We start from the raw sequence: 24,721 nt of genomic DNA on the forward strand, positions 1-24,721 counted from the left end.
TTTATTAGAAGACCAATTTAGTTTGAAATAGATTATTGTCTAGTTACTAGTCTCTTGCATGTGTTTTTAACACATATAGACGATACAAATACATTTTGGCAGATATTGAAACCAAAAAGACGGAACAAAATTTTGAAGAGAAGCAATATAAGAGTTTCAGACCTATATGAGAATAAGAACTAATTTCAAGATCAACGAGATTATATAACTACTACCATGTAGAAGTAAAGATATACATAAAAGGTAAGAACGAGGTTCTAATGTCCAAGATCATATTCAGGCAGATAACTTTTTTTTTTTTTTTTTTTGAGCAAATATGGGCCTAATTCCTTTTTTTAGCATACAATCCAGATATTGAGAATGAATCTTATTTTTGAAAATATGGGCCTCTTACCAAAGCCTATTTAGTCTAAAGTGAGAATTGTTAAATGTAAAAAGGCATGCTCATATTAAAGAATAAAAATTCACCAAACTCTGTTGCAGAAAAGTCTTAACCAACATAACATTAAACTGCTTTCACATAGAAAGCAAAAGTCTTAAACAACATTACATTAACTCCTTTCACATAAACAGAAAAGTCTTAAACAACATTACATAAACTCCTTTCACACAGACACAAAAGGCTCTTTCTTGCTCAACGCATCAACACTCTTAGTTCAAGATTTCACCTGTAATGGGTGAAACATGTTGGCTCGTAGACTTCTGCCCATTTTTCGAACCGACCACTACCATAGGCTTTGGTGGTATCAAACCGGCCCTGAAAAGCATGCTTTCCACTGTGTCTGTTGGTTGAGCTCCAACAGATAACCAGTACCTGCATTATTCGAGTACCATAGAGTGAAAATCAATTTCTTTCAACAGTTGCACAAAATAAAAAAGAAGTTTAGTTAGACACCAAGAACTGTGTGGATTTAGACTTTTAAACCAGTCTAATCAAATCAATCATACAAGCAAAACCAAGCCTCACAGAAAACTTGCACCAGATGAAATGCATTAGGTGTAGAAACAACCAAACATGACTGAGAGAAGCAAATGAATTAAGGATTGTAGCCTTATGCAAATAGAGTTTTGGACACAGAATCAACAGAAAGCATCTCAATTTGTCACAATCTAAGCAATTAGGCAGCATCATTGTGGCAAGAACAAGTTTATGACCTTGCAGAATACTAAAGAGAATGAATTAAGATGATTAAAAGACAAACAAGAAAACACATTCATGAGGAATAATCAATCATATGGATAATGTCGAGAAAGAGACTCTTTAGTGTTTCAGTCTTATCAAACAATCATGAGTTTCACATCTAACTGGTGTCCTAAAATACTTGACACAATTATACAAGCAAACAGGAATATGAAGATGATAGAACAAGTAAAAAAAACATACTTGATTCTGTCGAATTTGAGGCTCACTCTATCCGCATCTTCTTTGCCTGAAGACGTACAAGTAGATTCATGATAGCAGAGACATTAGGAAGTGTTCAATTTTACTGAGAATTGAGAAATGTATATAGAGGAGAAATAACGAACCTTGGAGTGGATCATAAAAGCCTAACACCTCGATTTGTTTACCGTCCCTGCGCGATTTTTCATCGGCGACAACTACACGATAGAAGGGTCGGTGTTTACAACCAAGACGCGCGAGCCTTATCTTCACCGTCATCTCTGCTTGGAAATTGAGGTCTGAGAAGTGAGAAGAAAGAAGATAAGTAAAGGTTTTTATTTAAGCTGGTGGGTTTTGGCTTTTTCCCCTTATCTGTGTTCTCTTTCTTCTGTTACGATCGTTATTGATAAGATGGGCCATGTTGGGCCAGTTTACATTTTATCTCTTTATTCACATTAAGCCCATTAGATCTGCTATACGTTTCTTTTCGTGATTTGCTATACAGAAGTCACTTATCTAAAATCTCGGATTATCCAGAAATTCCAAAATATTCAATCAGCTTCCTGTCTTTAAGGATCTTCCTAAAAGAAATTGCTTCAAAATGTTCAATTTGAGAACACCAGCATCTTGTTATCGTATAGGTGTTTGACTGTTAGTAGAGAGATATACGAAGTCCATAGTGCATGCAACAAGTTAGATATAATAAAATAAAATAAAGTTATCTCCAGTCTCAACCACTCAGATGTCGAAATTCAGAGTGATGCGTACATCCTACGAGTATGACTTTTCAAACAACCACCAACATTCACAAAAATTGCAAAAGCTTCTACAAAGATAACCAAATTAACCACCACCAAACACAAACCTTCTTCCTGTTAAATCATTGCTACAGTTTAGCTGTCGTTTTCAATTCTAAGGTTCACACAAGATTAAACGAGCTCATCTATCAAGAGTTATTATGATCCATTCATCATCTTCTCCATTTCAACACTACAATTTGCTAACCCAAGATTCACAATCACAATCTGATCAACCAAATTAAAGAGCCATCAAAGAAAGCGATCAGTTAATGAACAATGAATCCTAAAATGCGAGTTATTTAATTTCCATCATGTACAATGAGATCTTCAGAAGCATCCGAATTACTTACTACTAAAGAGGAATTGAAATTGAACTAACAAATTTACACATCAATTAAACCCAGAAACTGAGAAATTCTACCGAGAGTTCTTGAAGAAACCATCCCATCGCCTTGTGAAACTTCGAAATCCCAACACAATCAGCACTTGAATTTCATGCCGAGACCATGCTTACCACGAACGATACCAGGCTTCAAAAACGGAGATATCTTCGAGGCATAGACCTTGGCGATTGCTCTTTTCCCCAGTTTCCTCATCCTTTGTCTCCCCACCTTCTTACTCACGCTACGCGGAACCAACTCTTCGTCAAGATCATACGAATCGTCGTACTCGCGATCTTCTTCGCCGTCGTCATTAACACTATCTCCGTACGTAATTCCAACAGAATAACCAGAACCTCCACCGAGAAACATCATCCGCTGCTGAGACCATCCAAGATCATTCTCATCAACTTCATCGCGAACGACATCATCGCCAACATCATCATCACCATCCAGATCCACGGCGAGATCACCACCGTCAGCAATAGGAATTATCTCATGCGGCGGAGAAATGACAGAGGGTGCGACAAAGGAAGCGTCGTCAAGAGATATGACGTCATCGTCGGAAAGACTATCGACGGAGAAAGAATCGTCGGAGAACTCGCCATCAGAAGGATTAACAACTTCCCAGAGATCGAGATCAACTTCTTGATCGAGAATGAGAGGAGACATGGTGATAACCCTAGATCGCTGCGCCATTTTCGAAATTGTGTGTTGTTTAGAGGTTGCTTCTTTGATTTTTCAAGACTGTTTGTTTTTGATAACCAGAGGAAGTTACCCTATTAATAGAGGCAAACCACCGAGTGTTATCTTGTGCTAATTGGTAGTTACACTGTTGAAGATACGTATTTACAACCAGTTATATGTTGCCACGTAAGGATTATTTTGCCACCTCAGCGTCGCCAGAAAGTTTGCCAGTAAATAAATAAGTGGACATGTAAATTTGATGTCGTACATTTATGATAATAAAAACTAAAAAGATACCTTTTCTTCCATTTTTTTAGAATATACCTTTTTTTCCTTTCAACATCTATAATTTGATCATTTCTTTCTAATTTTGTTAATTTCTGATTATATTAAACACATTTTCTCTGTTTTCTGTTTTTTTAATCTAATTAACACATAAGAAAAAGGGAGTTAAAAAGAATAAATGTACTCTCCATTTCCATTTGATGATATTCTTTAAGTTTCGTGGCTCTTTTTCAATTTCATTGGCTCTGACATTTTGTTTTTAATTAAAAAGGAAGAAACAAACAAAATGTGAATCCTTGTGAGTTGGCTCACTGGCAAAAAAGAAAGAAAAAAAATTCAGAAGCCTTTGTTTTCATCGATGAATAAATTAACAAACAAAACTAAAAAATAGGATATTCGCTGGCCGAATCGCGTCGATCCACATCGCAGGTGAGGGTTCCTGCAATTTATCCCTCGTGGTCTCTGAATCTCAGATCGTCGTCAACGAATCCTCCATTTTCTGAATCAAAATTTTCTGGAAACAATGGGGAGCTTGGGGACGATGCTGAGATATCCGGATGACATATATCCGCTCCTGAAGATGAAACGAGCGATTGAGAAAGCGGAGAAGCAGATCCCTCCTGAGCCACACTGGGGTTTCTGCTATTCGATGCTCCACAAGGTTTCTCGAAGCTTTTCTCTCGTTATTCAGCAACTCAACACCGAGCTCCGTAACGCCGTAAGTTCTTCTCGCTCTCGGCCTCTGTGTTGGTCAACGTCTTCAATTTTTGGAGGAATCCAGATATCTGACACTCATTTATTGTTGACGTCGGCGATGATTGGTTTCTTCTGTAGAATCCGATGGCTTTGAGAGTTTGTGTTCCACTTAGTTCAATATGAGTTATGCAGATTCTTATTAATTGATTCTGCAGTTTCTTCTGAGCTGCAGTAAATGCAGATTGTATTTTAGTGAACTATGATTCGATATGTTTCCACATATAAAATGGTGTGTGTGTTCGATCACATGCTATCAGTGTAGCTGTGTTCAGTCTTGCAGCATTTTCTTATTCAATTTTTTTTTTTTTTTCATTTTGTAGGTGTGTGTGTTCTACTTGGTTCTCCGAGCTCTTGATACTGTTGGTTAGTGTCTCTTAACTTTGCTTTCAAGATTACCTTGATACGATGAGGCTTCTCCAAAATCTGCTATATTTCTGTTTTGAAATGCTTTTATGTTAGAGCCATCTTTCTTCTTCGTGCTTCTGCTGCTAATATTATTTTTTGTACGACAGAGGATGATACTAGCATACCAACTGATGAAAAGGTTCCCATCCTGATAGCTTTTCACCGGCACATATACGATACTGATTGGCATTATTCATGCAAGTCTGAAGAGTCTCTTAACATCTTCATCTTTCACATTCCATTAATCTTTGACTGTCTAACTGACAAATTTTACTTGTTCAACTTTAGGTGGTACGAAGGAGTACAAGATTCTAATGGACCAATTTCACCATGTTTCTGCAGCTTTTTTGGAACTTGAAAAAGGGTTAGTTCTAATATTTGCTATACGCACTTCTGTTCTACTTTATAGATTTTTTCTGCTCATGTTGTCTCACGTTTATTGAGTTACTCAATTTGTTGATACTCTTATCTGCTTTCTGACAATACTAATTACCTCATTTTTAACATATGCTTTTGTATATGAAGGTATCAAGAGGCTATCGAGGAAATTACTAGAAGAATGGGTGCAGGGATGGCCAAGTTTATCTGCCAAGAGGTCTGTGATACAGAGCAGTTTTCGTAGTTGGATTTGTTTTTGAGTTATGGTGACAAAATGTCTTGAGCTGGACTGAGGTCTCTGTTTCAGTTAGAATTCTGTCATGCTTAATCTTTTCATAAGTCATAAATATTGGAATGCCTCATGTGATGCTTCTATGATATGACAAGTAGTAATTGTATTGAAAGTACCAAAACTTATTTATAAGTTTTGTAAAGAAATGAAATCATTTGTTTACCGATCCAGTTGATCCAGTTTTCACTATTATACACAGGTAGAAACTGTTGATGACTACGATGAATACTGCCACTATGTTGCTGGGCTTGTTGGTTTAGGTTTGTCGAAACTCTTCCTCGCTGCAGGATCAGAGGTTTTGACACCAGATTGGGAGGCGATTTCCAATTCAATGGGTTTATTTCTGCAGGTACAACAATGTATTTTGAGGTGTACAATGTTTCTTCTTCCTCAAATCTTTTGCAATTTCGGACAATTTCTATCATTGAATGATTTATAACACTGGTCTTATTTGCAGAAAACAAACATTATCAGAGATTATCTTGAGGACATTAATGAGATACCAAAATCCCGCATGTTTTGGCCTCGCGAGATTTGGGGCAAATATGCTGACAAGCTTGAGGTGCATACATACCACTCTCAAGCTCTCATCTTAGGTCTGATGTTACCCATATTGACTATTTTCTGACAGTGCCTTTTTGGTGATTTGTAAATTGTAATGTAGGATTTAAAATACGAGGAGAACACAAACAAATCCGTACAGTGCTTAAATGAAATGGTTACCAATGCGTTGATGCATATTGAAGATTGCCTGAAATACATGGTTTCCTTGCGTGATCCTTCCATATTTCGGTTCTGTGCCATCCCTCAGGTTAGAGAACGAAATATCACATAATTGTTAAGTCTTTAAACTTCACATTGAGAACTGTTTATATTGTTTTCCTCTTCATATGGAATTAGGTATTCTCCTCTTTAACTACGTCTGCACTAATATAGAATGCCTTAGAAGTTAATATTGCTTTGCTTGGGTGTATTTTCTTGATTAGATCATGGCGATTGGAACACTTGCATTATGCTATAACAATGAACAAGTATTCAGAGGCGTTGTGAAACTGAGGCGAGGTAAGATGTTAAGCCTTAGAAATTATGTAGGCCAATCCCTAATTTCTATTTATGAGAAAGGAAAACCCGTTATCTTTTATTATCAACGAGCTTGAGAACGTGTAGTAGCTAGCCTTATTATCTGAAGGCTAATATCGCTGAACAACTATCTATTGTTTAGGTCTTACTGCTAAAGTCATTGATCGTACAAAGACAATGGCTGATGTCTATGGTGCTTTCTATGATTTTTCCTGCATGCTGAAGACAAAGGTAGTCATCAGTTCCATGTTTGTGATTAGTTTTTCACTCAGTTTCTGTTTAAAGAAAAGAATCATATGTGAATTTTCTATCGACATATATGACATAGGTTGACAAGAACGATCCAAATGCCAGTAAGACACTAAACCGACTTGAAGCCGTTCAGAAACTCTGCAGAGACGCTGGAGTTCTTCAAAACAGGTACAGTCTTTTATTTAATCCCAAAAGCTGCATTAAATCCTCTCACTAAGAAACTGGTCACAAGCACCTATAACTAATCTTCCAAGTATTCTAGAATAGGATGATATTATCATAATCTTTCTTTCTGGTTGGGTTTCTGCTGAATCATTGTGTCTCTTCCTTTCAGAAAATCTTATGTTAATGACAAAGGACAACCAAACAGTGTCTTTGTAAGTTACATAGTTTCCCTTTTCCATATAAGTATCTCATTTTTAAAAAAATACATAAAACTTATATTCTATATATTCTACCCGAAAATGCAGATTATAATGGTTGTGATTCTACTGGCCATAGTCTTTGCATATCTCAGAGCAAACTGAGTGATCCATGTAAGCGAGTCTGATTGTATCACCATCATTCAAGATGTTCAGAGCAAATTTGAGTGATGAAGTAATCTAGGTTGATTCTTATTCACGCCACTGAATCCTAAGCAAGATTGTTTCCAGAACAAACAGAGTTTAAGCATGGTTTAGTCTAAAACCATGGATTCTATTTTAGTTACTACCTTCGTTATCTAAACGTGCATTTGTTCATCTATTTTTATTCCTTGTGTTTAAAGTTCTTTCTTTGTTTAGTTGCGTTTCTTCTTTCGTTCTCTTTTGGCATGTTTTAAGATTAATTTTACCAACAACAACCAGATAAAATCCAAATGCAATAAGAAAGAAAGAAAAATGACAATCGAAGACTGAAATCTCTTCTTTCTTTTTAGGTCGGCAAAAAAGTCTCTTCAAAGTATATAAAACAAAAACATGAATCAAGATTAGATTTATCTTTTTAACGTTAAGTGTGTAGCACGCGGCAAGCAATTTAAATGCAAAAATAGAACATAGTTGGACCAGTAACATGTATCACCGTGGCAAGCTTAAGAGCAAGGCTAATAGCGATTCTGTGGAAGTGCAAGGTATGCAAAGGCCGTGGGGTCTATTGATTTATTAATAGGGCCATATTTGTTGAATTATAGCACATGGCCTACCATTTTGTTCCCCAACAAATCCTCCATTGTTTCAAACGAGTTCTGTTTTTTCTCCTCTGTTTCTAAAAATGGGAAGCTTGAGTACGATTTTGAGACATCCGGATGAGTTATATCCGCTCTTGAAGTTGAAACTTGCGATTACGAAAGCTCAGAAGCAGATTCCACTTGAGCCACACTTAGCTTTCTGTTATTCAATTCTTCACAAAGTTTCTAAAAGCTTTTCTCTTGTTATTCAACAACTTGGCACCGAGCTTCGTAACGCCGTATGTTTTTTTTTTTTTCTATATATAGCTATGTTACATTTTTAGTTACAGCAATATTTCAAACATTTTCTTTGTTTTTATTAGGTGTGTGTGTTCTACTTGATTCTCCGAGCTCTTGATACTGTTGGTTAGTGCTTCATAACTATAGTATCCATATATTACCTTTGATTTGATGAGTCTTCTTCTCCAAGTCTTTTGGTTTTTTAATTCTTGATGATAGAAAAAGTTAGTATCATCTTCTCATATTTTTGCTACTACAGAGGATGACACAAGCGTACCAGTGGAGATCAAAGTTCCAATTCTGATAGCTTTCCACCGTCATATATACGATGGTGACTGGCATTTTTCATGTAAGTAATAAGAAGAGACTTTTCACATCTTAACCTTTCAGATGAAATTCTTTTCTTTTAACTTAATTACTCTTCATTCAATTTTAGGTGGTACAAAAGAGTATAAACTTCTAATGGACCAATTTCACCATGTTTCTGCAGCTTTTCTGAAACTTGAAAAAGGGTTAATTTGCTATATACAAATTCTGTTCTGTTTTTTATAAATGTTCTTGCTCATTTATTGATTGATCTACTGAATTTGGTGATACTAATTTTATGTTTTGTTTTACTAACTTATATATACAAAAAAGGTATCAAGAGGCTATTGAAGATATAACTAAAAGAATGGGTGCAGGAATGGCCAAGTTCATTTGCAAGGAGGTTTGTGATACACAGAATCTTTGTGATGTAGATTTTATTTTTTTCAGTTTTGAAGTTAAGCATCAAAACTTCTGAAGAGCTGAACTTATTTGTGTATTGGACAGGTAGAAACAATTGATGACTATGATGAATACTGCCATTATGCTGCAGGACTTGTTGGTTTAGGTTTGTCAAAAATCTTCATTGCTTCGGAATTAGAAATACTGACTCCAGATTGGAAGCAGATTTCAAATTCTACAGGTTTATTTCTGCAGGTATTCATTACAATGGTATAATATTGACATGTACAAGGTTTCTTCCTCAAATGTTTTTTGCAATCTTTGAAGTCTTTTGTATGTTATATCTTATTTGCTAGAAAACAAACATTATCAAAGATTATCTTGAAGACATTAATGAGAGACCAAAGTCGCGCATGTTTTGGCCTCGTGAGATTTGGGGAAAATATGTTGACAAACTTGAGGTACATAAACTTCACTCTCAAGCTCTCATCTGAAGATCTTATATTATAAAAAACAAATGTGACTCTTTCTAATAATGTAGGACTTCAAAAATGAGGAGAAAGCTACAAAAGCAGTGCAGTGTTTGAATGAAATGGTCACTAATGCATTGAATCATGTTGAAGATTGTTTGAAATCCTTGGCTTCACTGCGTGATCCTGCAATATTTCAGTCTTGCGCCATCCCTCAGGTTAGAGAAAAAAAACAAAATTCATCCCCTCTAATCTAATATTTTACTCTGCTTCAAATATCAACCAGAGAAATGTTTATGTTGATGTGACATTTTCTGTTTATTTGGATTAGATCGTGGCGATTGGAACACTTGCGTTATGCTATAACAATGTACAAGTGTTTAGAGGTGTCGTGAGATTGAGACGAGGTAAAATGTTTTATCTTGGGATTGGTTTTCAATCTGACACAATTTCATCATCTGAATCCCAAGGCTATTAACTTGTGAGTTATGTTCTATGTGAAAGATTATTTATTGACAAACAATTATATTGTGTAGGTCTAATAGCTAAAGTCATTGATCGCACAAAGACAATGGATGATGTCTACGGTGCGTTCTATGATTTTTCTTGCATGCTACAAACAAAGGTATGTATACGTTACTACATTTCCTGTGTATAGTGTTGGTAACTAGAAGATGAGATTGTATGTGTTTTAATATTAGGTTGACAATAACGATCCAAATGCTATGAAAACATTAAACCGACTCGAAACCATCAAGAAATTTTGCAAAGAAAATGGAGGACTTCACAAAAGGTAGACTGTTTTTTTTTTGGTTTCTTCTAGTTGTTCTATCAAATAAAAGAAGATCCAAAGTCACTTGACCAATCTTGTCATGTTCATTTATTACGAGAATGATCTTATATGTTTTGGTTGAGGTTCTAATGAATCTTTTTCTGTTTTTTCTTCTTAATGCTGGTCAGAAAATCTTATGTTAACGATGAAACACAATCCAAGGCTATCTTTGTAAGTTCAGATTTGTATCAGACTTCCATAGAAATTCTTTCATATATAGGATTAAGTTACTTATCCTCCTCCTCTAATCTACTCCTGAAATTGCAGGTTGTAATGTTTGTGCTTCTACTGGCCATAGTCGTTGTATATCTCAAAGCAAACCAATGTAAGTGACTCTGATTTTGTGAAGTCATCATGAACATAATTTCTAGCTTTTTTGAAATGTTTGATCAAATCTTGAATTGATAGTCTATTCAAGATTGTCTACGACTTCAACCGTCAAAATGTTCTGTTCTTTCTCTCTTCCTTTTCAGTTGTTCTGTTTTCTCATTTTTATGAAGTTATAAATTCAACCATCATGCTCATAATGTTGGTTTTCCGGAATTCTTACTGAAGTTTAAGTTTGATAAATTGCAGAGTGATATTTAAATAATGCACTAACACACTTAAGCGTATGATCATTTGCGTAAATTTGAAAAATAATCACTTCTTCATCAAGTTTCAAGGTTATCAAATGAAAGTAATTTGGACAAAAAATCACAAATAAGACCCGAAAAGAAGTGTATTCACATACGAAGATAAACAGAGATGTGGCGTTTACATCAAATGACAAAGAAAATATCCAAATCCAATATGAAGATAATACCTAAAAACTGAACTCTTGTTCAAGTGGCATCACTATTAGATTCAGAACATGGCAGAAACCCGCATCAACTCTGATCCTCATGCATATGGACTTCTGTTTTAGCCCGTGAATCTTTTCTTTCTTTTTCTTCTACAGAACACACAACTCTTCTACAGAAGCAACTCAATTCCATAACCAACAAAGAACCATAATGTTACCTTCAAATTCTCAGAAAACTTCGGACACTTTGCTAGCAAGAACTCGTTCCCGTCTTTCAATGTACCCATAAGGGAACCAACCAGCTTTGCCTTTGCATTCACCTTCGGCCCATCCACTGCCTGTAACCTGGCAATGACAAATAGAGAAGTGGTATATCAAACAAACACTACTGAATAACCGTATTGGTTAATATGAATTAAAGGAGACTTTGTTGGTTTTTCTCATGTGGGAGTTGGTTTACTATCGAACCTTTCTAACAACAACGTATTCACCAGTTGATAAGCTGAGCTCGACATCTGTCACACCGTGATATGGGAACAAGACCTGAAAACGTTTTTAAAAAGGGAAATAATATGTTATAATGGCACATCAATGAGGACCAAAAGGAATCTAGATGTAGCCTGTCTTTTTGGTTCTCTAATCAAAAACAGTTTATGTACATCCAGTTCATACGTGGAGAACTTATAATCCAATTATCTCTTTGATACTTTTACTACCAATATAAACCAAAGTTTTAACTCTAAAAGGAAGGTATTAAAGACTGAAAAGCATACCTCTCCTAAGAAGTAACCCATGCTATCTGTTGACGTGTCATGCATCTGAGATGCAAACACTCCATTAGCTTCCTCATATGATGGAGGTGGCGGCATACTGTCTGCGCTTGAGGGAGTAGAGGGAGCTTCTATACGTTGCCTCTCAGATACCATCTGTAGGTTCAAGAATGTTCCATTTTGTCCTTAGTTGACTCATATAATGATGAACTGATTGTTCGACAAGAATACTATTATCACAGGAAACTGAAAGCTGTAAAACTAATGCACACCAACCTCTCCTTCGAGCTGATCAAGTATTTGGAGGACTCTTTGATGGTAGGCGCGTTCAGATTCAACCTGTGATCAGGAATGAAAAATACAGTTGTTACATATGGGTAAGTAAATCAAAGTTGACCTAGAAATGGATCTTGTAACCAATCGCACTACCATTGAAAGAAGTCGTTCAAGAGTCAATTTCTGTTGTTGATCTTCAACGGAAGCTAAAGCAGAAGCAGCTTCTTTCCCCAATATTGTCATATTTGATTTTAGGTCGTGAAGTTTTGCTTCAGCAGATTCCAGTTTCATCAAGATGTCAGGATTACCTTGAGACTCTCTCGCCTTTGCTTGGCGTCTGGCAACTTCTGTAGCCTGTTTGGATTAAAGCAGGCGCATAAGTAAAGTTCTATCATGCGAATAATAAAATGACTAGTTCTTGGAAGAGGAAAAAACCCATATTCTACTAACGGTAATTAAATAGCTTCATGGTATTATCTTTCACCGTACCTGAGCTTCAGCTTCTTGGCGCATTCTGTCATAGCGTTGAGCAAGATGTCTAGCATCCTCCAATGGAGCTCCCAAAACCATTGCCCGTAATGGCTCAGCAACCTAACAAATTCAGGATTGACATATGATTGTAGTAGCCAAACCGCAATAAAGAAAGAACCAAGTGAACACCATGACATTAATTGACTTTTAAAGAGTATGTAACAAATTATTCCAGATAAAAGAAATAGATCTTCCCACAAATGGCAGTCATTCCACTAACAATGGCAGGAAAGTAATTATTTGTGTAGTTATATTGCATGCAACAGATATGTGCTATTGCTTAACACTTTGATGGAAGATGAAAAAGACAAACCTGTGTACCAAGAGCCTTCAACATATTTCCACGTTCCTTCTCCATTTGTGCTCGAGCACGCCCATAGTTCAGTGCAGCCCGTGTTAATACGTTACCATTCGTACATGTATTCTCTGAACCATATTTCCTGCTATCCTCAGACAATTTCGTACCTGATGAAAAATGAGTGCAAAATGAAAGACAGGCCTGTGAGCCAATTCAAGTCTATAACAGACATAAAAAAATACAATAAGTTAAAACTCAAAGGGTCAAAAAAATCACCTATTTCAACTTGTTTTGACCCTGTAACTATATAACCTTCCACACCACGAACAATATCTCTTTGGTAATGCTGAAAACGAAGAACGAATGAGTCCAAAATCAATAGTAATCAAAACTTCAAACTAGTCAAAAGCTTAAGAAAAACAACCTTAGCAGCACGAGTGGATATGTAAAGCTTTTCTAGCTTCTGATGCTGATTGAGTTCTGCTTCATCAGCTAAACCAGAGCCATATCCCCCTCCTCCAAATTGCTTAAAGACAGCCTTAACCATTCCACAAAAACTAAGTCAGTGTACTAATTAACCTCAAACTCAAGAACACAAACACCCAATCTCATGGTAACTTGGAACATGTAGCACCAATATGTTAATCTATCACTACAACATCTTTCAAATCCCAGCTCACAAAACTGAAACGGATTCTCACATAAAAGTATCCTAAATTACCCTTTGACAAAAACTTCTCCAATTCTACAGAATTTTACCCAATCTCACATCGAATCAACGTATTAATCACACTCAGATCCAATTACTCATTAAGTCAAAAACCATCGATCCGAAAAAAAGCTAGCCCCTTTATCATCATCACATTATTGATTCATTCACCAGAAACCAACGACTCAACGGAATCACAAGAGAAGATAAAAACAAAATCTAGAAAAAAAGATACAGAATCGGGATCTAAGCAAATGGGCAAACCAAAAGTTAAGAACTTTAACCTGCTGCTGTCTCGCAACTTGTTCTCTCAACCTGCTAGCTTGTTTTCTAATTGCATCCATTCTTCACCAGATCAAGAGCTATTCACAAATCTTCTTCCTTCTCTCTTTCTCCTATTCTTCCACTTTACGAGTTCCCTCCGATTACTTGGAACAACTCAGAGAAGACAGAGATTCGAAATCGTCAAAAATGGCGTTGAGCTCAGAACAAATTTCTCTGCTTTCGAACACGAAGAAATCAAAGATAGACAAAGTCTCTGTTTCACCAAGAAGGTTAATATTGGGCTCTCTATAATAGCCCATTGGGCTTGAAAATAAAATCCAGTAAGCTATAAATTTATATCATCTCAAAATAACTAAAAAGACGCAAAACCCTAGACATATATAAATGAAAAGCCAGTGAATTAGGGCTTTCTCTCACTTGTTGAAGCCGCTTCTTCTTCTTCCTCACTGTAGCTCGTCGTCGCTACACCATCTAGAAGACCCTTAACCATGGCTGTCGGGTAAATCTCTCTTCGCATCTCTATATTCCTTGCTTGTTTCTCCAGTCTCTGTATTGGAATCTCTCATTTGATCATAGCTTCGAGTATATCATGTTCTGATTTAAGGTTTTTGTTTGATCATATAGGAAGAACAAGAGGATTTCAAAGGGTAGGAAAGGAGGAAAGAAGAAGGCGTAAGTAACCTATGTCCTGAATAAAATTCTCAGATTTCTAATTGTAATCTGTATATAGTGTTCGTGATTGAATTGTTATGGATGGTGCAGTGTTGATCCCTTCTCCAAGAAGGATTGGTATGACGTGAAGGCTCCTGGTTCTTTCACGAACAGGAATGTTGGGAAGACTCTTGTTTCCAGGACTCAGGGTACCAAGGTAATGTCTTATGTCTTTCTATTACTATACTGGAGAAAGGTTAGAGCTTTCTAGGTTTTGAGTCTATAGTTATCTCATGGCATAGGTCATTTGCTGAATGTGAGGTGTAGAGATGGGCATTTGCTCTTGGTGGCTTTCATTATTGAAGTAATAGGAATTGCATTTGTGATAGAAAAGAGCGTGTTCCTCTTCGACAAATCTGACTTTGTTATCTGGGCTATCTCTTAATTTAAACAGATTGCCTCTGAGGGACTGAAACACAGGGTGTTTGAGGTTTCTCTTGCTGATCTACAAAATGATGAGGATAATGCCTACAGGAAGATCCGTCTTAGAGCTGAAGATGTTCAGGGAAGGAATGTGTTGACCCAGTTCTGGGTAAGATAAAGACCACTCCTTTACTGGCATATTGATACAGAGTGCGGTTTTTAATCTGTGATCTCTGTAGGGTATGGATTTCACAACCGACAAGCTAAGGTCATTGGTGAAGAAGTGGCAGACTTTGATTGAAGCCCATGTCGATGTGAAAACCACAGACGGCTACACCTTGAGGATGTTCTGCATCGCCTTCACAAAGAGACGTGCTAACCAAGTGAAGCGTACCTGTTACGCTCAATCCAGCCAAATCCGTCAGGTTACAACATTATCATACCATGTGCTTACTATTTGGCTTTCTGTAAACAGAAGATTAACATTTTCCTTGTAAATGTTTCTTGATTCTTGTAGATCCGCAGAAAGATGAGTGAGATTATGGTGAAGGAGGCTTCATCTTGTGACCTCAAGGAGCTAGTGGCCAAGTTCATCCCAGAGGCCATTGGAAGAGAGATTGAGAAGGCAACACAGGGCATCTACCCGTTGCAGAATGTGTTCATCCGTAAAGTGAAGATCCTAAAGGCTCCCAAGTTTGACCTTGGAAAGCTCATGGAGGTAGATTGAAGTCACATTAATTTCATCATTGATGCACTAGTCTTGGTTCCAAGGATGTAATGAAATCTAACTCTTTTTGTTTTGGTTTATCTTTAGGTGCATGGAGATTACACAGCAGAGGATGTTGGTGTGAAGGTAGACAGGCCAGCTGATGAGACAATGGTTGAGGAGCCAACAGAAATCATCGGAGCTTAGGGGATTATAGATTTGTTTGTTTTTTCGCTGGCAAAAAAAAAAAAGAACCTAATGTTATGTCGCCATTGGTGTGACTGGTTTTGGACTCGTTTTTGATGGATGATCTTTATTGTTTATCATGTTTTACCTTTTTTATTATATGTCTTAGTTCTTCACTTCTTCTTTTCATTTTTGGAATCTGGATTTGCTCTCTCTTCAAATATTTAAATGGACAAGATTAGGATTTACATCAAAGTCAAACTGTAAAAAGGTTAAAACTTTTGAGAAGAAGTAATCGAAATAAAATAAAATAATTTGCACTACCCCGATTTACCTCTTCAATTATTCGACAAACTAGCAATTTCCGCATCTCTTACACAATTCTTTTTGTATAATTTGAGTTATATAATTTGTTGATTCGAATAATGATCAGTTGTTACTTATTAGGTCCTGGTAAGACATTGAGATTTTGTTACATTTTATTCTGACTATGGTCCGTGATGAATGATTACGTATTCAAATGGATTATGCTTTTGTTAAAACGCAATGATTATGTTCTGTGTTAACTTTTTTTTTCGTCTCTCGTTTTCGTTTTGTCTTATTTTTATGTGAAAGAAAAAATCATTTGGATACATATCTTTTTTTTCCTCATTTATTTTACTTAGTGATAATATAGCAACTAAATTTCTAATATGCGATTTGATGTCATTGATTCGAACAATACATTTGCATCACAATGATAGATTGGATTTTAGGTAAATCTATTGAAGTTTTTAATGTTTTATTAGGTAAAACTTTATAATAGGTTAGATATTATTCTACATTTTTTTGCCTAGAGATATTGCGAATACAAGAATCATTAACTCAAAAACCACTTGCATTGATTACAGGACTTGAAACTCTCTCCCATTTTCTTGACGTCAAAAATGATAAAAACTACTCCATGTTTTATAAAAGATAAGAAAAGGGAAAGAGTGATGATGATGATGCGTCGTGAATCGACGAATAAGAGGAAAATGTGACACGTTCTCTTTTCCCCCATTACGCTCTCGTCACTCCTCACCAGCCTGCTCCCTTTTCAAACTTTTCTGTTTTCCCCCTAATTTTACGAAAATCAAAATAAGTTAAAATGGAATATATACCAACTTTCAAAATAAAAAATCTTCAAAACATATCAATGTGTATATAGCGACACGAGTATAAAGTCCCACACACACAATAAACTAAGGTTGGCAGAAAAAAATATACCACCAAACTAAGTGATCGTAACTACTCTTTCGAAAAAACCAAACCCTAATCTTGTTTTAAGACTAAGACCAATTATACTAAAAAGGAAAGATTTCATAATTGGAAGGAAAGTAGTATACTTTGATAGTTATTAAAAATAAAAATAAAATGTTCAAAAGATTTGGCTATAGTGGTTGCTTTGGTGAACTCCACTCCAACGGTGGTTTGCACCATCTCCATTCCCATCACTACCAAAAACCCACACTTCTTTTTTTTTTTCTTTCTTTGCGTAATGTGGGTTAAAAGGAACTTTATTTATGCTCTTGTTTTTGGGTGTTTGAATCGAATTTGAAATCAACATTTGTTTTTATTTTATTTTATTTATAAAAAATTTGTGTGTTTGGAAAGTTGTAAAAGGTTCAAGGGGTTTCGGTAGAGATAATCTTAATTTGGTTTTTAACACATCGACTTAATCCAAATTGACATCTCTAATAGGATTCAGATATTATTATATCTATCCTGTAATTTTCCATAAAATGTAATCAATATGAGATTTGGTATTAGGGTATGAACTTAATGTATCTTATCGGAAAAATGTTTTCTCCTTTGGGTTACCTAATCTCATATCTAATGCCAAAAATAGCATAACATAGAAGATTGGCTAGATCATATGTGGACATCACCGACTGCATGGCAATGTTTGTTTTATAATCGCGTAATACTTGTTTGTCATTTGCCAGTTCTCATAACAAATGCGAAAATAATCTTATATATCCTTGGTAATGCATGTAAAAATTAATTTTGCTTCATGAATTATTTTATATTCTTAAATTCATGACTGAATGAAATTTCTTATCTATATTCAGACGCAGTATATGGGACATCTAACTCAATTTTAAGATTCTAGATTGGATGATTTTATGTTGTTTGACAAAAAAAATAAAAAAATTGGATGCTTTCTATAAATTTCATGCTTTGTATTTTATTAAATTTTGAGCTATTATTGTATTAGTATAGAATTGAGCTATTATTGGATTGTTCTTATCACTTTGTTAATTTCATTTGGTCCTTTAGTTAGATATCAAAATTTTTAAAATTTTCAAAAAAGATCACAGGTTTAATCGGTGACTTTCAATAATACTAGTTTTAACACGACAAGCAAAATATTGTGCATGTATACTATTAAATTGTTAATGTTAGTACTATGAAATAACAAATTCATCACCATTGTAAAACTTAATGTTTCAACATTTCCTAAGAAGAAATGGTCAACCCTTTTGACAAGACAAGCTAAATTGGCATGGACAAGGAACACAGCATCATGATATAACCCTTCACAATAATTATAATAAAAACAATCAAATTTGTATTGAATAATGCGAAACAGACCTGACTTATCAATATGTGACGAAGGATAAGCCCACGCCAAAAACATCCACGTAAAGAACTCATTGATTAGGTCCAAAGAAATTTGGAGAAAATAAAACAAATCCTGACGTGAAAATAAAAAGAAATCATCACTTTTTTTTATCTCTTTTATTTTCTTCTAAATACAAAAATTGAATAATCAATTAATTTTTCATGTATGCAAACAATTTCTTAACAAGTCTTGTGAGCTTTAAATGAAATATAGAGGCGAGTGGATTAGACTTGATCCTGATCTTTTATTAAGCTGATCCATATTTTACATTGAAATAAAGGACACACCGTTTAACACGAAAATGAAGAGACAAATAAAGAAGAGGAAAAGCATTGATTCTGAAATACCAATATAGTATCATTCGTGAAAGAAGATTTTGTAATATTCCACAAACTTAGAAATTAGGGGAAAAGAAAACAAAAAAAAAAGATAGGAAAAAAGAGCTTTAACTTTTGGAATTGGAAGAAGCACAAACACACACAAAAAAAAAGTCTCTGTTTTACCTTTTAACCCCTTCAAGAATCCTCCTTTAAGTTCAGTGCCCTCTTACTTTTCTCTTATCGGAATATCTCTCTTCCTCTGTTTCTTCGCCATTCTCTCAGCTTTTCTCCTTCTTCTTCGTCTTTGTCAGGTAAAGAGATACGATGAGCATATCCCACATACCTCTCTCCTCTTCTCATCTTTTTAGTTTCTCGAAAGTTTGCATGCGCCGACTTTGTTATAGGTTATAAACTTTAGTTTTAAGCCTATTTTCGTATGTTTATGGTTGTTGTAATAGTTGAGAATTCAGAGTATGTCAAGTGAAACTTAAAAAGAATTCTATATGTATGTGTGTATGTGTTAAAGAGTGAATGGAGCTGTGGACAGAAGCTAGAGCCTTAAAGGCAAGTCTAAGAGGAGAATCTACTATATCTCTCAAACATCACCAAGTGATTGTGTCGGAAGATTTAAGCCGAACTTCTTCCTTGCCGGAAGATTTCTCCGTTGAGTGTTTCCTCGATTTCTCAGAAGGTCAAAAAGAAGAAGAAGAAGAAGTTGTCTCTGTTTCTTCTTCACAAGAGCAAGAAGAACAAGAACATGATTGTGTCTTTAGTTCACAACCTTGCATCTTTGATCAACTTCCTTCTTTGCCGGTAAATTTCTAAACTTCTTTATACCTTTTCTTTCTCTTCTTATAATCGAAAGATTTTAAGTTATATTTTTCTTGATTTCTTTTTTTTTGGGATATTTTTAGGATGAAGATGTGGAAGAGCTTGAATGGGTATCTCGTGTTGTGGATGATTGTTCATCACCAGAAGTTTCACTTCTCTTAACACAAACACATAAAACCAAACCAAGCTTCTCAAGAATTCCGGTTAAACCAAGAACCAAACGGTCTCGGAACAGTTTAACCGGTAGTCGTGTTTGGCCACTCGTTTCAACCAATCATCAACATGCAGCAACAGAGCAGTTGAGGAAGAAGAAACAAGAAACTGTCCTTGTGTTTCAACGAAGATGCAGCCATTGTGGCACAAACAACACACCACAGTGGAGAACCGGTCCGGTCGGTCCAAAAACCTTATGTAATGCATGTGGAGTCCGGTTTAAGTCTGGTAGGCTCTGCCCGGAATACAGACCGGCGGATAGTCCGACGTTCTCGAATGAGATTCACTCAAATCTTCATAGGAAGGTTCTGGAATTAAGAAAGAGTAAAGAGTTGGGTGAAGAAACAGGTGAAGCTAGTACTAAATCAGACCCAGTCAAATTTGGCAGCAAGTGGTAGATAAGACTTAGGTAAAACCTACTTTTTGTAACATTATCTGTAGTGTTGTAATTTAACAACTTGCTTCTTAACATTTTGAAACTGTTTCAGGAACTAGTCTTAAGTAAACAATGGTTTTCTATAAACAAAATTAATGTGTGTTTTTAATGATGTAAGACCACCACCACCACTACTAGTACTTGGAATGATTTTGGTCCATGTGTAGTGGCTTAAATAGACTTTTTGAGTAAACAAAATGCCAAATGGAAGAATCATCTTGAAAACTCCAACATTACTATATAGTATATATATTATTGATAAATCTTGAGATTCGACATATTTATTTGATAATCGATGCAAGCATAATTAATTTAGACATTTATTCAGCAAAAAAAAAAATTAGGTATGTAATTAATTTATACATATCGAATTACTAAAGGTTAATTTTCAGGCTAATCGTAGATAAACGATTTCGTTAAATCCCCATGAAAGTAAATTTAGGCAAATGTATGATGCTATGTCTGCCGCATAATTGTTTAATCTCACCATTTGCATATCAATCTTTAAGGGAAACATCCTTTTAATGTGTTTATGTGGCCTTGTCTCCGTTTTATTGCTACTTTGTGTCATACTCAAAATAAGTTGACTATAAAGCTACATGTATCTACACAAAAAGAGAGTTTATTTAGTATGCTTGCTTGGGAATAAGCAGGAGACAAAAGAAAACATCCAAGTTAAAACATGAAGCAGCAAAAGAGAGTGTTCATCCACAAAATGTGAGAGGTTTCTTAGCATATAAAGATATTGATATAAATCTAATCATTCTCGTAAGAACAAGAACAAAATGAAAGAGCCAAAAACTAAACCCATCTTTCACTTTTTAGATACGAGAAGTGCCACGATCTTTTGAAGATCTTCCTGATTTTGCTTTGCAACCTTTGTAATCTCATCAAGCCGGTGCATGTAGAGAGCATTTTTGGCACTCATCTCTTTCTTAAACTCATGGATAACCACACTCTTCTTGTTTATCTCCAACCACAAGTCGGCTAGGCTTCTATCCGTTTTAGAGGTGTTCCATAACCCCCAAACGAAGGAGATGCAAGTAAGAGAGCCAAAGAAACACCAAGTGAGAAACGAGGTATAGGTTTGTGAGAAATCTCTGGAGGCCTTACCTAGGCAAGTGTACTCCACAAAAGTTTGATGCTCCTTCCCTTTAGCTTTAGCCAGTAGTTGAAGCTTCTTAGCTTGAGATATGTTGATAAATTTGAGAAACTTCCATTTGCGTTTGACGCTCCTCTCGCATGATCTCTTGACCCCGATGTAATGAAGCCTAGTTGCTAAAAGTTTAAAAACCTTGAACCATGTCGATTGTGGATCGTCATTAGGTGTGTAATCATCATCGTCATTATTGCTGGATCCATCATCACTCTTTTTCCCATCGCCGGATCCATCATTGCTCTTTTTCTCACCGGATCCATCATCATCACTCTTTTTTTCACCAGATCCATCATTAGAACTCCTTACAATTTTATAATACTAAATTTTGAATAAATTAAAGTTTAAATTTTTTGTTGAATCCTTATATTTTTTATTGTTCAATGGTGGAATTCTTAAGTGGATTTCTTTAAAAAAATAAATATATAATATTATAATATATTTCACCAAACATAATAATTATTAGAAATATTAAAATTCTAAACATACATAATATAAAAACAATAAAAAACTATAAAAATGAAAAACTTGAACCACGATAAGTGTTAAACTTGATTCGTGCAAAATTTGTGTCATATATATTCAACCAAATCAGCTCTTTATTGTTCACGCTTAGTCTAATCACGAAATCAAGTTGAGTAATCCTTAAAAGAAAAAAAAAAAGTTTGATAATTTTGAAGTTTAGATTTTTTGTTGAGTACTTATAATTTTTATTATCGAATGGTGGAGTAAGTGAATTTTTTTTGGGAAAAGTGAGTGTATAATGAAAAGACAGATACGTAGTGTTAAATAATTTATTTCTTTGACTGTATCAACAGTCCGTTGTAGTCTAGCTGGTCAGGATACTCGGCTCTCACCCGAGAGACCCGGGTTCGAGTCCCGGCAACGGAGTTTGTTTTTACCTCCTTCTTTTTTTAATGGGCCGATTTTTGTCTTAATTCAAGCTCTAATCAAAGGCCCATTTGAAATTTTCTTCTCGGTCCCTCCAACGGAAACAGAAGGTTTTCCACTGTAAAAGATGAAAAGAGTGTAGAGAGACTCGAAATCAATCGGAATCAGGAAGACAAAAATGAGCGGAGTTTCGACGGCGGCGTACTTTGCGCGGCGAGCGGCTCAGAAGGAGAGAGTTCGAATCCTTTACCGTCGTGCCCTTAAGGATACTCTCAATTGGGCTGTTCATCGCCATATCTTCTACCGTGACGTAAGTCTTTTCCTCAGATCTCCGAATCGGACATGGACTTTTTGATTTTTTACCGATCTCTCATTTTGGTTTTTGATTCCATTTGATCTTCGTTACCTTTCAGGCTTCTGATCTGCGTGAGAAGTTCAATGTCAACCAAGATGTGGTTTGTTCTCTTCTCCTTTCATTTTGCATACCTCTCTCTTTGCCTTGTTTCATTGTTGATTGTTAAAATGTTTGATAATCCGTAGAAATGGAAATTGATATTGTTTTGTTTCATTTAATTTGGTAGAGAGACTTTAGAGATATGATGAGCATAATCATCTAAGTGTGTGTGGATGAGAAAATTGGGGACTTTTGTTGTGGAAACACCTCTACTGGATTTTCTCTTGCTAAGTTGTTTAGGTTCTTCGCTATTATAAAAAAAAAGTGAATAGGTAGGAGATATGGGAAATAGAATTGCTGTTCAATGATTTGTGTGTTGAGTTTGCATATTCCACTCATTATCATTCCAATATTGAATTCAAGTAAAGGATGTACCTTTTTAAACTGGAGTTGAAAATCATATTATGAAATTCTTTTTTCAACTACTGCCACAATGTACATTGAGTCTCTCATCTTTGGTTGTCTCTTGATATGGTCCTTTTGTAGGAGAATTCAAAGTTAGTAGGATTTAAGCTTTTAGAGCATTGTTAAGCTAGATCCAAAACATAGAAAATAAGAGTGAAATGAAATAGCTAATGAAAGCTTTTTATAGTGCAAAGGAAATAAAATTATTAGTCTTTAGATTGTTAACAGGAACAAATTCATTTTAGATTTGATATTTCATAAGGGAAAGAAGGAGAGATGCAATCCTCATCTTGCTAAGAAACCTGATTACATGGGCTTATGAACTTGTATTTGGTCATTCTTGGGCTTTATCAATGCTCTAATACCTTTGATTGGGGTATTTGTAGGAGGATGTCGACAGAATCGACAAACTGATTGCTCATGGTGAAGCAGAATACAACAAATGGCGGCACCCTGATCCTTATATCGGTAAGCGTCTCGACCCATATATGAATCGTGGTAGATTTGATAGCAAGAACTCTTTGTCAGGCTTATGGAATTCCTCGTAGATTAGATAACATGAGTAGTCCACTTCCCGAATTGGACACTAAATGACACACATTTTCTGTTGTAGTTCCATGGGCTCCTGGTGGCTCAAAGTTCTGTAGAAACCCGACTCCGCCTGCTGGGGTAATTTTTTGTTCTCAACACTTATCACTTTTTTCTTCATGATCTACCTTTCTTCTTCGCAACTGCTGATCTTTTATTGTGTGTGTGACTGATGCAGATTGAGATTGTGTACAACTATGGTCTAGAAGACAACCCATAATAAACCTAGCTTCCATATTGTCACACCCATCAATAAAGTAAGTTAGAGAATTATCAAATGCTAAGGCTGTATCCACAATAGTTTCCCTTCATTCTAGTAAATGTCCCTCATTATATCGAAATGTCGCAGTAGAACCACTAAGACGTTATGTTTCAATGGTGTTTGTTATATATTGCAGATTGAAGCATCCGGTGGCTATGGTTTGGAGATAAATTAAACTGACTTTCAAGGTTGAAACTTTGAGGGACCAATTGTTATTTTCAAAGATGTTTCGTTCCAGTAAGACAATTCTTGTTTCAACTTGGTTTATATCTTTCATCTAAAACATTTCCGGCTGCTCTTGAGTCATGGATGTTCGACCATGAAAACTTGTCAGTAAAACAACAAAATTGTGGTCTTTTTTTCTTTTTTCAACCTTGGCTGCAAATCGATACTGGTCTTTGAGGAGGCTATATCTTGAGAAGGTTTTAATCGAACAACATCTCATCTCACTCTCCCTTTACACGTCATTGCGTCTAAAAAGGGTTTTGTTCTTCTGTCTCTGTTGTTTTGATAATCAGCTTTGTCTTCCTTAATAATTGTGGAAACGCAGCGTATAAACACATTCCAAATCTGTTAGAGACACAATTTGAAGTCTTGTACCACATATTGGTAATTTTGGGTAGATAGGAATCGATTATCCAACTTGAGAATCGGGACCGATCCCTGCAAATTGATGTCGTCACGTAACACTTGGCATTTTCGGTGAGGACCATGGTCGGGAAAAGTAAATGCCGATTCCAAACCCAAAT

At 35.6% G+C, this 24,721-nt stretch overlaps 9 protein-coding genes and 1 non-coding gene across 15 annotated transcripts; 6 read left to right on the top strand and 4 right to left on the bottom strand.

Annotated features, from left to right (window-relative positions):
• Positions 1–422: 422 nt before the first annotated feature.
• SSR16 (small subunit ribosomal protein 16) lies at positions 423–1,792 on the bottom strand. The gene is made up of 3 exons (NM_119628.5): positions 1,528–1,792; positions 1,385–1,430; positions 423–814 (listed from the first exon to the last, which is right to left on the bottom strand). Exons 1-3 carry the CDS (start codon positions 1,658–1,660, stop codon positions 652–654), a joined length of 342 nt encoding a protein of 113 aa, NP_195188.1. The 5' UTR covers positions 1,661–1,792; the 3' UTR covers positions 423–651.
• Positions 1,793–2,228: 436 nt separating this feature from the next.
• AT4G34630 (prostatic spermine-binding-like protein) lies at positions 2,229–3,532 on the bottom strand. The gene has a single exon (NM_119629.3). It carries the CDS (start codon positions 3,258–3,260, stop codon positions 2,661–2,663), a length of 600 nt encoding a protein of 199 aa, NP_195189.1. The 5' UTR covers positions 3,261–3,532; the 3' UTR covers positions 2,229–2,660.
• A 224-nt stretch (positions 3,533–3,756) lies between these two features.
• SQS1 (squalene synthase 1) lies at positions 3,757–7,592 on the top strand. 2 transcript variants are annotated; one of them, NM_119630.4, is made up of 13 exons: positions 3,757–4,251; positions 4,610–4,652; positions 4,802–4,891; positions 4,983–5,058; positions 5,220–5,289; positions 5,564–5,713; positions 5,822–5,926; positions 6,029–6,175; positions 6,351–6,426; positions 6,587–6,675; positions 6,773–6,864; positions 7,031–7,073; positions 7,167–7,592. In NM_119630.4, the coding sequence occupies exons 1-13, from the start codon at positions 4,057–4,059 to the stop codon at positions 7,221–7,223; spliced, it is 1,233 nt and encodes a 410-aa protein (NP_195190.1). In that variant the 5' UTR covers positions 3,757–4,056; the 3' UTR covers positions 7,224–7,592. The 2 variants fall into 2 exon arrangements, with proteins under 2 accessions (NP_195190.1, NP_001329728.1); NM_001342297.1 differs by lacking the exon at positions 3,757–4,251 and adding an exon at positions 4,270–4,518 and having other exon boundaries at positions 7,167–7,494.
• Positions 7,593–7,809: 217 nt separating this feature from the next.
• On the top strand, positions 7,810–10,762 carry SQS2 (squalene synthase 2). 2 transcript variants are annotated; one of them, NM_119631.3, is made up of 13 exons: positions 7,810–8,139; positions 8,224–8,266; positions 8,400–8,489; positions 8,577–8,652; positions 8,780–8,849; positions 8,954–9,103; positions 9,205–9,309; positions 9,390–9,536; positions 9,650–9,725; positions 9,855–9,943; positions 10,020–10,111; positions 10,279–10,321; positions 10,418–10,762. In NM_119631.3, the coding sequence occupies exons 1-13, from the start codon at positions 7,945–7,947 to the stop codon at positions 10,481–10,483; spliced, it is 1,242 nt and encodes a 413-aa protein (NP_195191.2). In that variant the 5' UTR covers positions 7,810–7,944; the 3' UTR covers positions 10,484–10,762. The 2 variants fall into 2 exon arrangements, with proteins under 2 accessions (NP_195191.2, NP_001328690.1); NM_001342298.1 differs by lacking the exons at positions 7,810–8,139; positions 8,224–8,266; positions 8,400–8,489; positions 8,577–8,652 and having other exon boundaries at positions 8,722–8,849; positions 10,418–10,689.
• Positions 10,758–14,062, bottom strand: AT4G34660 (SH3 domain-containing protein). 3 transcript variants are annotated; one of them, NM_119632.4, is made up of 10 exons: positions 13,803–14,062; positions 13,234–13,347; positions 13,086–13,155; positions 12,825–12,976; positions 12,470–12,571; positions 12,134–12,334; positions 11,981–12,043; positions 11,708–11,860; positions 11,403–11,477; positions 10,758–11,279 (listed from the first exon to the last, which is right to left on the bottom strand). In NM_119632.4, the coding sequence occupies exons 1-10, from the start codon at positions 13,860–13,862 to the stop codon at positions 11,163–11,165; spliced, it is 1,107 nt and encodes a 368-aa protein (NP_567969.1). In that variant the 5' UTR covers positions 13,863–14,062; the 3' UTR covers positions 10,758–11,162. The 3 variants fall into 3 exon arrangements, with proteins under 3 accessions (NP_567969.1, NP_001190913.1, NP_001190914.1); NM_001203984.1 differs by having other exon boundaries at positions 10,765–11,279; positions 13,234–13,278; positions 13,803–14,021; NM_001203985.1 differs by lacking the exon at positions 11,708–11,860 and having other exon boundaries at positions 10,765–11,279; positions 13,803–14,021.
• Positions 14,063–14,167: 105 nt separating this feature from the next.
• AT4G34670 (Ribosomal protein S3Ae) lies at positions 14,168–16,117 on the top strand. Its single transcript, NM_119633.4, has 7 exons — positions 14,168–14,302; positions 14,428–14,475; positions 14,566–14,671; positions 14,909–15,046; positions 15,117–15,302; positions 15,395–15,595; positions 15,692–16,117. The coding sequence occupies exons 1-7, from the start codon at positions 14,292–14,294 to the stop codon at positions 15,788–15,790; spliced, it is 789 nt and encodes a 262-aa protein (NP_195193.1). The 5' UTR covers positions 14,168–14,291; the 3' UTR covers positions 15,791–16,117.
• A 2,595-nt stretch (positions 16,118–18,712) lies between these two features.
• On the top strand, positions 18,713–20,440 carry GATA3 (GATA transcription factor 3). Of its 2 annotated transcripts, NM_119634.4 has the most exons (3): positions 18,713–19,047; positions 19,263–19,549; positions 19,651–20,440. In NM_119634.4, the coding sequence occupies exons 2-3, from the start codon at positions 19,268–19,270 to the stop codon at positions 20,176–20,178; spliced, it is 810 nt and encodes a 269-aa protein (NP_195194.1). In that variant the 5' UTR covers positions 18,713–19,047; positions 19,263–19,267; the 3' UTR covers positions 20,179–20,440. The 2 variants fall into 2 exon arrangements, with proteins under 2 accessions (NP_195194.1, NP_001031789.1); NM_001036712.2 differs by having other exon boundaries at positions 18,713–19,549.
• Positions 20,441–21,030: 590 nt separating this feature from the next.
• On the bottom strand, positions 21,031–21,665 carry AT4G34690 (uncharacterized protein; the record flags this gene model as incomplete). Its single annotated transcript, NM_119635.1, is given in 2 exon segments — positions 21,031–21,645; positions 21,657–21,665. The coding sequence occupies 2 exon segments, from the start codon at positions 21,663–21,665 to the stop codon at positions 21,031–21,033; spliced, it is 624 nt and encodes a 207-aa protein (NP_195195.1).
• Positions 21,666–22,190: 525 nt separating this feature from the next.
• Positions 22,191–22,263, top strand: AT4G34695. Its single transcript has one exon. It is a non-coding gene; the product is annotated as a tRNA-Glu (tRNA).
• A 42-nt stretch (positions 22,264–22,305) lies between these two features.
• CIB22 (LYR family of Fe/S cluster biogenesis protein) lies at positions 22,306–24,602 on the top strand. The gene is made up of 6 exons (NM_119636.4): positions 22,306–22,573; positions 22,677–22,718; positions 23,509–23,590; positions 23,736–23,791; positions 23,889–23,967; positions 24,109–24,602. The coding sequence occupies exons 1-5, from the start codon at positions 22,442–22,444 to the stop codon at positions 23,928–23,930; spliced, it is 354 nt and encodes a 117-aa protein (NP_567970.1). The 5' UTR covers positions 22,306–22,441; the 3' UTR covers positions 23,931–23,967; positions 24,109–24,602.
• The last annotated feature ends 119 nt before the right edge of the window (positions 24,603–24,721 follow it).

The sequence above is a fragment of the Arabidopsis thaliana genome, chromosome 4, assembly GCF_000001735.4.
Source record: "Arabidopsis thaliana chromosome 4, partial sequence".
NCBI classification, from domain to species: domain Eukaryota; kingdom Viridiplantae; phylum Streptophyta; class Magnoliopsida; order Brassicales; family Brassicaceae; genus Arabidopsis; species Arabidopsis thaliana.